Below are 12120 nucleotides of genomic sequence, written 5' to 3'. Positions count from 1 at the left end.
AGTCATCCCCCTTCACTGAAACAGACTTTTTCTATCCCCTTTCAAGTCCATCTTGTTCTGTTTTTTTTTTTTTTTTTGGTTTTTTTGCTGTTTGTTTATTTTATTTTTCTTCTCGGCTCGATCATGCAGTTTCTTCTCGCTGTCTGGTTTTTAAAAGCGTATTGTCATATTAAGTGGACACCAGGCTCTGTCTTTGCCTTTCTCTTTCATATTTCTATATTTTTTGGGGCAGCTGGTGGGACATCTTGCATGCCAAAAGATCAGGTTTTTTCATAAGCTTAATTTATGTGTTTAAGACCGCTGTGATATCGGACCTACACTAAGTGAAAGCTGCTGCAGAGAAGCCAACATTTTCTAGTGAGTGCATACACTTCAAGAACTCCAGTAAAGTACCCGCTTGGTTTTTCGACTCTCTGTCATAGCTTATGAAAGGCTCACCAAGCAGAACATCTGTGAAGTGGAATGGCCTGGGCTGTCACCCTGTCTGTGACACTAATAACACACTCCCCTAATAGCGATATGATCTTACCCGGAGCAGTACTCATACACACTTCCTCGAATAAAAAGACACAGAGACAGAAATAGACCCAGTGAAAGGAAAGATGAGAGAGATCCATGTCCTTAACTGGCTGGCTGTCACCAGAAGAGGATGAGGATATGTCCATCTGTGTGTGTGTGTGTGTGTGTGTGTGTGTGTGTGTGCGTGCACCACACTCACGACAGCCTCATCTTGTCACTGTCAGTGCTTAATGGAGCTGCCAGTGGGACAGCACTTTATTATCTCAGTGGCCCTGTCAATGGCAAACCCATCACTCATTGTGTGTGTGTGTGTGTGTGTGTGTGTGTGTGTGTGTGTGTGTGTGTGTGTGTGTGTGTGTGTGTGTGTGTGTGTGTGTGTGTGTGTGTGTGTGTGTGTGTGTGTGGATACGACGATAGGTACCTATGTGTGCGTCTTTGTCTGTGTGTGGGCCATTGTTTACAATCACTGTCATGCACTGCCACATGTCAACGTAACAAGAAAGAGAGGTGTTGGCAGTACGCTAACAAACTCTGTGTTGCAGACCTGATGATATGTGATGGTGTATGTGTTGAGGTAACTGCTCCCTTCATGCCATAGAAGTGCCATAGATTTCCGGAGCCCCCTCACCCCTGCCCCACATGTCCACTCAAAACAAAATGAAACATTGCGTTCATTTTCTCGTCTCTCACCTCCACTGGTGAGTTAATGAAATCAAACCCTGCGCCTCTCAGTAGAGAGCCACCGTAAGCGGCGCTCCATAGCCAGAATCAAGGGACGATGCTGTCTAATAATCATGAGCAGGCCAGGGGGTGTGCTATATGGCTCCACCTCAACCTACCATGAATAAGGCCAGCGGTGAAGATGGAGTGTCCATGTGGGCCATGGGGTCCAGGTACCGACCCGGGGAAGCATTGATTTAATTGCCTTTGGTTTATTTGTGGAGTCCTAATTATTGACTGGAGGTAGAATTTAATGGACCAAGTCTTTATGAAGACAGGGAAATGACTGCCTTCTGCTGCTGGCCAATAATGAACAGGAGCAGCATGTGCATGCAAGCGTGTGCACATGCACGCAAGCACACACGTTCCCTCCAGATCATTTTTCAGACTCATTTTGTATACACACACACCTATCTGAAGCCTCATGACAGCATAATAACATTTAAAAAGTCATTGACTCTGTTGATTTCTTTATGAGAGGACAGTGGTTTGGTTTACTGGTATGGGGTGGCGCTGAGGGCCTGCTAATATTTACCTCACAATCACACCCAAGGGAGACGTACAAGCATCACTTCTTATCAGCCTCCGAGCTATAACAAGCAGGTGAACATTACATTAAGACAGTGGTAGAGACAAGCCAGACCAATCAGGACTGGACTTGTTATAAAACATCAAAGGCGTTTATGGGTGGTCTCTAAGGCTGAAATAATTCCTGTAATTTCAAACCTGTATCAAACTTTCGGGAGGGTTTCCTGTAGCCCATTTCTACAGTGGTAAATAGCATTAAATAGCACTTTTTTCATGTCACTTCTTATAAAGGCTTCACACTATATTGGTATTTCTATGAGGTGTTACATCATTAACCCTTGGTTTTAAAAATATCTATGGCTCTGTTTCCATGCACTCTGAAACTTTTCTGTTGTTGGTGGTGCTGTGAGAGTGAGGAGCAGTGTGTTGTGTTGTGTGGCTCATTATGCCTCTGTAATGACAAGGAACAGCCCTTAGTCCCACACTTCTCTCTGAAGGAAAGTGGCTCTAATTAAGCTCCAATTAATGACTGAGCTAATTAAATCAGACACTCTTTTTGGTCCCTGTAAGTATGTTTGTATGTGTGTGGAGGGGACTTGAGTTGAGACTTTGTACTGTAAATGTGTCACTGAAACAGTGAAGGGTTCCCAGGAGGAGACTAATATTATTGTTGTTAGTATCAGAGTGCTCTGTGAGTTTTCTGGCCTATTCAGCCTGCATTTCAGATAAAAAGAAACTGCAGATGCAGCTTCTTGCTGATGTTCCTTAGCCATTAATGGGTTGGGTGATTAAAGCTGTTGAATTTGCACTACATGAACAACAAGTATTGGGCCACATCTCTTAATCTTTGAGTTCACGTGTTACCGAGCAAGTAGCCATACAGTCACGAAACATTTGTGGAAAGAATGGGTCATTTTCAATAACATCTCAATCTCATTCAGTAACTGCACAGTTCCATAATTCATCCGGCATTAACATCAGCACAAAACTGCGTGCCGGGAATTTTGTGGCATGGGATTCCATCATCATCATCATCATCATCATCATTTATTTATTTATATAGCACTTTAAAAACACAAGTGGTAGACCAAAGTACTGTACAATACTAATATGCACATAGTAATAAAACCAGACATAGCAATAAAATAAAAATATCAGTTACCCACAGAGTTAAAAGCCAGGGAATAAAAATAGGTTTTTAATAAAGACTTAAAAACTGGCACTGATGTAGCCTGTCTAATATGAAGAGGAAGGTTATTCCAAAGCATCGGCGCAGCAACAGAGAACGCTCGGTCTCCTCTAAGTTTCAGCCGTGACTTTGGGACCAAAAGCAGCAACTGCTCAGCTGACCGAAGGGAACGAGTGGGGACGTGGGGCTTCAACAAGTCAGACAAATAAAGAGGTGCCAGACCATTTAGAGATTTTAAAACTGATCCTGTATTCAATTGGAAGCCAGTGTAAAGAGGGCGTCCTCTAGGTCTAATTTGCAGATGGCTACCACTTTTGTCCAGATAACAGAGCAGGGGTGTTGAACAGAAGGCCAGAATCTGCCTGGGTAAAGACTCCCATCTTGCCCCATGATGACTCAACAAAGAGTACATAGATGTAGAACTTTTAAATGCATTTTCATAACTTTTACAGTGGGTTCGTGGAAAAAATGAACTTTTCTTTGAATTAATAAAAATGTTTTATAATTGTGGGACAGTCTGGGCAATGAAATGCCAGAACGCTTTCTGTAAGTTTGCATGTCTGTCATGTAGTTTCACTGGTCCAGCCCACTTAAGTACTCAATTTTAGTTAAAGTTGAGGGGCAAGGTGAAAAAAGATTTCTTGAAGCCTCTTTGGTGCTTTAAATGTTACTGATTGTATCCAAGGGCGATTTAGTCTGCTGATGGGCACAGTAGACTAACGGGGCAGTTGTTCTGCTCATTTCTAACTGTACCCCAGTAGCTTGCATTATTTACAGTTTATCCTCTGTCTGAAAGAAGGTATTTTAGTTCTTCTCCTATTAGGACAATTCTCCTTTAAGCCGGCTCTGTTTGACTGCCGCTGGTAATCTCAGGTACACACCAGAGCTGTGTACCTGAGATGACCATATTAAAGATATACGCTCTCAGTGACATCACACAAAGCCAATAGTAGAAATAATCTCTTTAGATAAGGATTCACAGCGATTATTCTGTCTCATTATTGAATAATAATGAGTCCACAATCGGTAGTGGTGTATGTATGAAAGAAAATAAGTAAAAGCGTAATCAGGAACTTTTAAGTTAATATAGAAAAATTATCTACACTGAACTGATGGCTTGATGCATTGCCTTCCCTCTGAACCCACACTAGAAGCTGGTAAGTCTTAGCAGCTTTTTATTTTGTGACAGCTTGCTGCCAGCACAGCCACTTTTCCTGACTGCAACTCCTTCCCAGTGCATTACCTTGACCGATGAGCCATAACTGTTACATAGCCATGTTCTGGGTTCCTGAATTCCACCTAAAGGTTGCATCTGTTTTGTATGGATATCACCTTTCTATATTTATACCCCAATCATGCCTGAATCACCTCATTTTCACACCTAATGAGTATGAACCTGAAACAAAGACCGGGTGCTTTCCTATGTTTAATCTAGGGTGTATTTAGGTCAGATCCCTAACAAATGCATGTTGCGCTCTGAAATGATGTTTGCAAACAACGTATCAAGAAAAGGAGAGATTTTTAATTACAGTATTTGTGGCCCCAAGTGTCCAATTCCCTTTCATATCAGTCTCCAGTGGCCTAAAGGGGAGAAAAGCGAGGGATCTGCTATGCTGCTGGGGTAGGTAATTACGAAGGAGAGCAAGAGAATAGGCTCGTCGGTGCTTTAGTGATTTTCTTACCTGAGCCCCTCTTTGCAAATGTGACATATTCATTATTGGAGATAATCAAATGCAAGTACGGTGCCTTTGTGCTTTTTTTAATCTATTTATCATGTTGTTGTTGTTGTTATTCCCCCGTTTGATAAATTTGATTTTCAAACAAAAGTGAGAAGATCAGAGATCAAAGAGCTGTTTCCACCCTCCCTCTGCTATAAAACTACTGTAACTACTTCTCCCTTACCTTGACTAGTGGCCTAGATTGGAGATGACTCACTAGCCAGAGACAAAGATGTACAGCAGGTTTCCCTTCACACCCCAAGAAAGCCTATCATAGCACTCACTTCTTCATTTATTTATTTATTTAACACTCAGCTCATATCAGTAGTGCACACTGGCTTTATTATGTATAAACGTACAAACTGTATGAAAGTTTTGGTTTTTACAGCTGCCGATATGCACACTCCTTGAAGATTTTTCAAGGACCTAAATGTTGTTTGTATAGCAGAGTACTGGAGTTCAGTGGCAACATCTACATTATTAAATATACATGACTATTGCAGTTACATTGACAATAGCTCGTGAATAACTAAGAATCCTCCTTGCTAAGGTCCTCTTGTATTTCTTTTTAGGCTCTGCAAGCCTCTCCTCCCTCCACATTTCTATTCATTTAGATATCCAGCCATCTGACACAATCTCTGAAACCAAATTGGGCCCTTGGAAATAATTGTGTTAACCCATTCCGAGGGAGAAGACAAAAGAGGTGGAATGATTGATCTTTTATTTTTTAAAAAAAGTTGTGTGTAATGCCACTACCAGACCAGCGTCGCTGGAGTGCGGAAACTTTGAGCTGCTTGTTGCCTTGAGGTGTGCCCCAGGCTATAGCATAGCAGTGTCGTTTAATTGGCTCATAAAAACACCTCTTGCTTGCAGCCCCTGTCCTTGTCCACACACACTCACACACGTATACCCACACAAACTTGTCAGTGTCAGTGGCTTTGCACGTCAGTTCACTCCTGAAACATGTTCATGAAATCATACATAGACAAAAGGTCGGCTCTGCAGGGCCTGTTGAATAGTAATGGATGCGAGTTAGCATGGCTTAATGCTACAGTAGCTATTTTAGTGTTGCCAAAGGGGACAGGGCCTCTTGCAAAACAGCCGTTGTGTTGCTGGTGCTTGCTAGCTCCGCCAAAGGGGACAGGGGCCCAGCTAAATCAACTGTAGCATAACATTAGTGCCAGTTCTTAACACCGCCTTAAGCAGCCCAGGGGATCCAGCCAGAGCAGCTGCATCACAGCTTACCTCCAACCATCCTGCAGGGTATCAGTCCCGAGCTAATGTGGCAGTCAGATGAAAGAGAATGATAGTGCTGCTTGTCCCATTTGTGAGCACTTGTGTTTTCTTGTGTCAGAATCTGCTAGTGTAAGAAACAATCAAAATTAAGGCATTTTCATTGAAATTGAATATCAGCCAAGAGACAAATTTGCACAATACACACACACACACACACACACACACACACACACACACACACACACACACACACACACACACACTTCATTACATCAACACTCAAAAAGCTTTATAATCCTGTTGATGGTTTTTGTGTACCTACTCGTGTTTATACAGAATCTGTTCCTTGAATTTCTCATGACTTCAAATGGGTAATGCCTTGTTTTAAGGGATGATACCTGTGATGAGTGGCAGAAAGGTTCATGGTGTCCTTTGTTTTTTCTTTTTGTTCCTGTCTGAGAAAAGGACTGCCAAAAATAAGTTTTTAAAATGAAGGAATTGAAAGCACATTGAGTTTGTTGCATACATTCAGCATCTTTTTTTAGGCCTAAATCTCACTTAATGTTAGGTTTATCTAGATCATGTTTACCTGTTAGTGTTGTTTACTCATATTCCCACATCGGGACTTTTAATGATCCAGTCTCCCACTTTGCTATCCCACAGAGCCCCGTGTTGTGGCTGTGTCTCTATTTTAGTGCGTTTGTTTGCATAGTTAGTGGCTCTAAGTGCAATTAGCTTATTAAGAAATGTGAGTGTGTGTGTGTGAAACAGAGAGAGTGAGCTCTCTCTGGAGGACAGAGGCAGAGGGAGATGTCTCAGCAGTTACTTCAGTGTAGTGGTTCTCTGAGGAGTTATGCTGTGTGTTTGAAGCATCCAGTGCTGCTGGAACTGACTCCCCAGTGCACGCGTGCACAAGTGCACACTCACACACACTTTCTCACATACTTCCTGGCACATACGGCCTTGTGTTCCCTGATTCTTTTACCTTTAATGAAGAAGAGAAGGTGTCAAGGGGCAGGAGAACTGCGTGTGTGTGTATATTTGAGTTTCTAATGCGCACTCTCCAGCTGTATTTGAAACTGAGTACTAAAAGTTTTAAACTAGGTTTTAGTACCATTTTGGATCCAAGCATTATCTGCAAACTGTCACCATCTTGGTGACAGTTTGGATCAGTGGGTGGGAGCTATCAGCTAATACTGACAGGCTTGGCTAGCAAATTCTATCCTTATACTGTATACTTGCAACACAGACACCTGAACATTAGTCCAAAGTAACATACAAATAAAGTACTAGACTTTAACTCAAAACTGAAGCACAGATATTGCTATTAAATTTGTTGTATAATTACTTTAAAATGCTCCAAAAAGCACAACACTGCAAGCACAGTGGCATGGCACAACATAGAGCCACCTTGACAGGACAAGACTCAGCTGTACATCTGCACATAATGGATAAAGGTCGCTGTTAGGATGCCTGTATTCACATTTTGGACAGAGAAGACAGAGTTTGAAAGCAAAAGAGGCCATCGATGTCGGTGATGTAATGATGTAATCGATGTAATGAACATCATTCAACAGAGGTGGTGACTTACGACACCAGCTGTCAGCCACCTACAATGCAGTCTTGACATCCCTAACCAGACAGCTAGCAACTACAACTACCTATGTCAACACTCACACACATTATAAGGAGTCTGAGTGCTGACATACCATCCATAGGGTTGTAACCAAGAGAAAAAATAAACAAATAAGGGTTTAACATGAGAATCAATGGAGCTGCACTTTGGCACCAGCCTCAAGTGGTGCTCAGAACAACCTCAACTTCATTTTTCAAACCTGGAGGTTTCTCTGTTACTGTTTGCTTAATCAAGATCATATTTTACAATTTTTTCTTCTTTCTGCTTCTGTGTGTAGTTCGAGGGCTCTTGTTTTCACACTCTCTTTTATGAAATAATCACATCTGTCCTGTCCCTTCTCACTTCATGCTATGGGACTTGGTAAATTGGTCAGGGAAATATCATGCTTCCCTTGCTTACAAAATGTGCCTATAAAAAGCATTGCATAACTTAAGGGGAATATGTATGGGTGAGTCGGTGCACATTCAAATCAAATCCTCCTGTCGATGAGGAAGAAAAACAAAATTACCCAGTACTCTGAGGAGGAACCTGCCAATTCTTTGTTTTCACATTTATGAATTAATCAGTATCAGCTCTCATCCTTTCCTCTTCCTGGTATAGATTCAATCCAGTGACGCACACAAAAAGCAATACTTTAAGTTTTTACCATTGGTGCTAATTATGCCTAGAGGCACAATAAGGAAAAAATGGATAAAGCTTCTGGGAAAATGTATTGTCTCTTTAGACTCATGAAAACAAGATTGTGGGTGGCGGGTTTTTTTGTGTTTTTTTTTACAGTTACAGGATAAAATTACTCTTTTAGAGCTGTTTCACAGCACTACTCACAAGAAACATTAATTCAGTTCATTTTTTATGTAGCACCAAATCACAACAACAGTCACCTCCAGGGGCTTTATATTGTTAGGTAACGATCCTACTGTAATACAGAGAGAACCTCAACAATCATACAATCAGACCCCCTTTGAGCAAGTGATTGGCAACAGTGGGTTGGAAAAACTCTTTTAACAGAAAGAAACCTCCGGCAGAACCAGGCTCAGGGAGGAGCGGCCATCTGCCCTGACTGTTCGAGGAAAAATGACATTCCAAAAATCAAACCAATACCGGTTCGTCTCACAATTAGGGACTTTCTGTCACTCAGACGTGTAGATATACTGATTTTTAACGTGTGGTTTTATTGTTTGTTTATTGTTTATTGTAGTATTATGTTAAAAAAAATTATATTTCCATAGAGTTTTTCCTGTCCACAGTGGACAGGCATGTATTGGGGAAAATGTTCAGGATCAATGTTGGGATACCATACCTCTGCTGGTGTGGACGGGAAAAAACAGCAGACCTGTTTAAGTTAACATGTGAATGTTTTTTACAGCTGGCTTGAAAAAAAAACATGAACTGCATTCTCACTGGTCAAAAATGGAAGTTTAATAAAAGTGAGCTGTGGAGTTGGGCTACTGCTGTGTAGGCTGCTTTGTGATTTACTTTATCTCAAAGTGGCTGTTCCCTGAGAAATTTCACAAATCCTGAGGCCCTGCTTGGGCTTCTCTTATTTCATAAAACAGCAAATAAATAAATATATATATATATATATATATATATATATATATATATATATATATATATATATATATATATATGTGTGTGTGTGTGTATATATATATATATAGCTGGATAGATATATAAAAAAATCTGATTTTATTTTTTAATACTTGTGCGTGTTTTCCTCATTTTCTCTTCCCCTTCTACCGCCACCCCCACACCCTTTTTTCTGTGCTTCCCCTCCCCTGCAGATCCCCTCTGCCGGCCAGCTAATGGAGGCTGTGCGCGTGAAGATGAAGGAGAGGAAAGTGCTGACAGAAGAGCTGGCCACGCTCGCAACACCAGTCAGCGAAAAAGCCTGACTCCCTGGGCTGAGGCTGGGAAAACTGTCATCCTCTTCTTTTCCTCCCTCCCTTCTTCTCTCCCTCCCCAGCTCCTACTCGGTGGGAGCCGGGCTGAGCCAAGCTGGGCCGGGGCAGCAGAACCAATATTTGTGAGAAAAGCGCTGTCAACTCACTCTGGGCCACTGGCTCAACGCAGCACCCCAGCTTTTGTAAATGAGCCCTCGACATCTGTGTTAGCACTCACTGCACTATGTCTATCAGACAGGGCCCTTTAGTGCCAAGCTAATTTACAGTGCAGCCACTCTCCTCCGCTCTCAACGCAGACCTGGGGTGATAAGGCAAATGCTTACTCTAATGTTTAAATTACACTTTTTGAAACTTTCTTTTACCCCTTTCCCTCTAATTTATTTGGCACCTCAAGAACTTTTAGGTTGCAGGGACTTGACCTACGCATGCCTAGTCGACACTTTAGGAAAGTCCAAAGCAAGAGAGAGCAGAATATTCACTGCAAGGAGCTCCAGAGTGTATTACCCTCAGATCCAGTTCAGTGATTGAAGCCTCATCTGTTCCATTTATGAAATGCACTGCAAGTATTTATTTCTGAAGGAGATTGTTAAAGCTTCTAATCTTTTATTTTGTTATGTAATTATATTAAGTATTGCTTGATTTTTTTTACCATTTTGTTTAATAAACATTTACTTAATTTCCAAAATAAAAGCCCTTTTAACTTCTAAAGACTGCCTTTTTGTGATGGTCGCTGTCGTTTGCTTTGCTGTGCTCTCGTACTTTGCTTGTTCTGGCAGTTCAAAGGAGTGTCAGTCAGAGTGGGATGGTGACTGAGGATGCTCTGCTGGACTGCGGGGTTCTCGCACCTCTCTTATGATTGACAGCTGCCTGTTGGCATGGTTCCTGTCTGTAACAAGTGGCCCCTGCTGCTGACATCATTAGTAAGGGTCAGGATGAGCACACACACACACACACACACACAGAGCCGTGGTGCACAAGAGGAGTGGTTCCATCCTTGACACAGCTACCTCCACTTCCTTTTATCTGTTTCCCTTGTCCTCCCTCTCTTATTATTCATTTTGAATATTAAACCACAATCCAGGTCTCTGTCCTTGAGTTTGCATCCCACTCAGGAGACCCACACGCCTCCTTTGAAATTGCTTCTTCTTTTCCCTTTTTTTTGAATAACCACTTTCCTCCTTTCTTTTTATTATGTGTAATAAACAGTGGCACGAAGGATCCTCCGTTCAAGAATTAAAAAGTAATTCCACTTTTTAATCCCCCCCACCAACCCCCCACCTCCTTCTCAAATATATGCTAATGATGTCGTTTTCCTTTATCTTTTTATAATAAAGGATTAGGCCAGGACTGTCTCTAGCTGCAACTCGGGGACCAATTTAGCTGGGATCCAGGAGAGACAAACCCTAGTGGTTAATTACCATTCATTAACATAGTTTGCATCTTTTCTTCTTCTCCAATACCCATGGGCGAGCTATTGTCAATATTTGTCCCATATAAATTTCTTCACTCTCTTTTCCTGTCACTGTCCTCCAGCGTAATGGAGCTAATGACAAACATTAATAACTCAGAGAAATACGGTGGCACCGTGGGTAAAGAAAAGCAAAACATCACAGAGACCCTCCCGCATGGCCCCGCCCTACCCCTCCGCTGTCTGTCTCTATTTCTCCCTCTTCCTCGTAGCGTGTAATGCACAGTCAACATATTTGCTCACCGAAACCCGCCATCCGGCCTCGGCTGACGCGCTCGCTCTATTTCTGTGACATATTCAAATGCGGGGCCCCTCAGCTGGTACTCCCTTGGGTTTAATTAACCTGGCCTTGCCTCTGACGCTCCCTCAGTGAAGATGTTAAAATGATCTTGAAAACACCCTTCAAATAACCACCACCACCCCCATCCAATGCGCACACACACGCTCATTTCTTCCACTAGGCGCTGTGTATGATTCATCTCCCCTTTTCTTTCTCCCTCCTCTGTGTAGGAATGGCATGCCATACTCTTCTTCTCTTTCACTCCTTGTCTTCCACCCTTCTTTTCTTGTACAGCTCTCATTAAGAGAGGTTTCCTGTGGGAATTACTTTGATCAGTAGTTCCAAATGCAAAGTTTTTCTCCCTTCCCCTTTTATTCATTCCAACACAATCGCGGTGTCATTTTCACTCTATCTTTATCTCTTTCCCTCCCTGCTCTTTTTAAATCCAACTTTCATGTATATTTTCTTTCCACTGATTTCCTACAGGAGATTGTTCCTGGAGGGATAGAAGAGGGTTAGGGTTACAGGTTGGCTTTGGGGTTCATCGAGGATTTCTGTGCATGTGTGTTGTTTGTCCCAGGGCTGTCTTTCTGGTACTTTTAAGTTCCCTTTGTCTGGTGAGTCTGTGCCACTTGGGTGGGAAGGCGGGTAGACCTAAGTACAAAGAAAAGTAACGCGCAAACTGAGAATTTCTTCTGCCTCCATCTGATACACAATTAGTCCTTGCCGATCTCGTCAGCCAGCTGTGGAGCGAACAGAAAATAGCCTCTGGTGATTTCCTTTACTTCGCTGACACAGTTTCACACCCCAGCTATTGCTGCCAATACATCAGACTGCTTTGATTTTTGCCGGCACAGGCGCTTGGCACAGTCTAAAATAACAAGGTGCTTGTGACATACAGCCAAATGTGTTTTCAACAAAT

The 12120-nt window shown here is 42.2% G+C and overlaps 1 protein-coding gene across 2 annotated transcripts in view; it reads left to right on the top strand.

The window, feature by feature from the left end:
* cntln (centlein, centrosomal protein) overlaps nt 1-10140 on the top strand; it is a 92395-nt gene extending 82255 nt beyond the window's left edge. For both annotated transcript variants that reach the window (XM_086295503.1, XM_086295501.1), the window contains one exon: nt 9331-10140. In XM_086295503.1, coding sequence (XP_086151629.1) covers nt 9331-9441 — 111 coding nt within the window. In that variant the 3' untranslated portion in view covers nt 9442-10140. The remainder of the gene's footprint in view (nt 1-9330) is intronic.
* Nucleotides 10141-12120: the final 1980 nt, after the last annotated feature.

The sequence above is a fragment of the Aulonocara sp. 'chitande type north' Nkhata Bay genome, linkage group LG6 (assembly GCF_057382095.1).
Source record: "Aulonocara sp. 'chitande type north' Nkhata Bay isolate Kocher_YH1m ecotype deep benthic linkage group LG6, A_spYH_male_GT1.1, whole genome shotgun sequence".
In the NCBI taxonomy this organism is placed as follows: Eukaryota; Metazoa; Chordata; class Actinopteri; order Cichliformes; family Cichlidae; genus Aulonocara; species Aulonocara sp. 'chitande type north' Nkhata Bay.
This window is presented reverse-complemented; position numbering and strand designations above follow the sequence as displayed.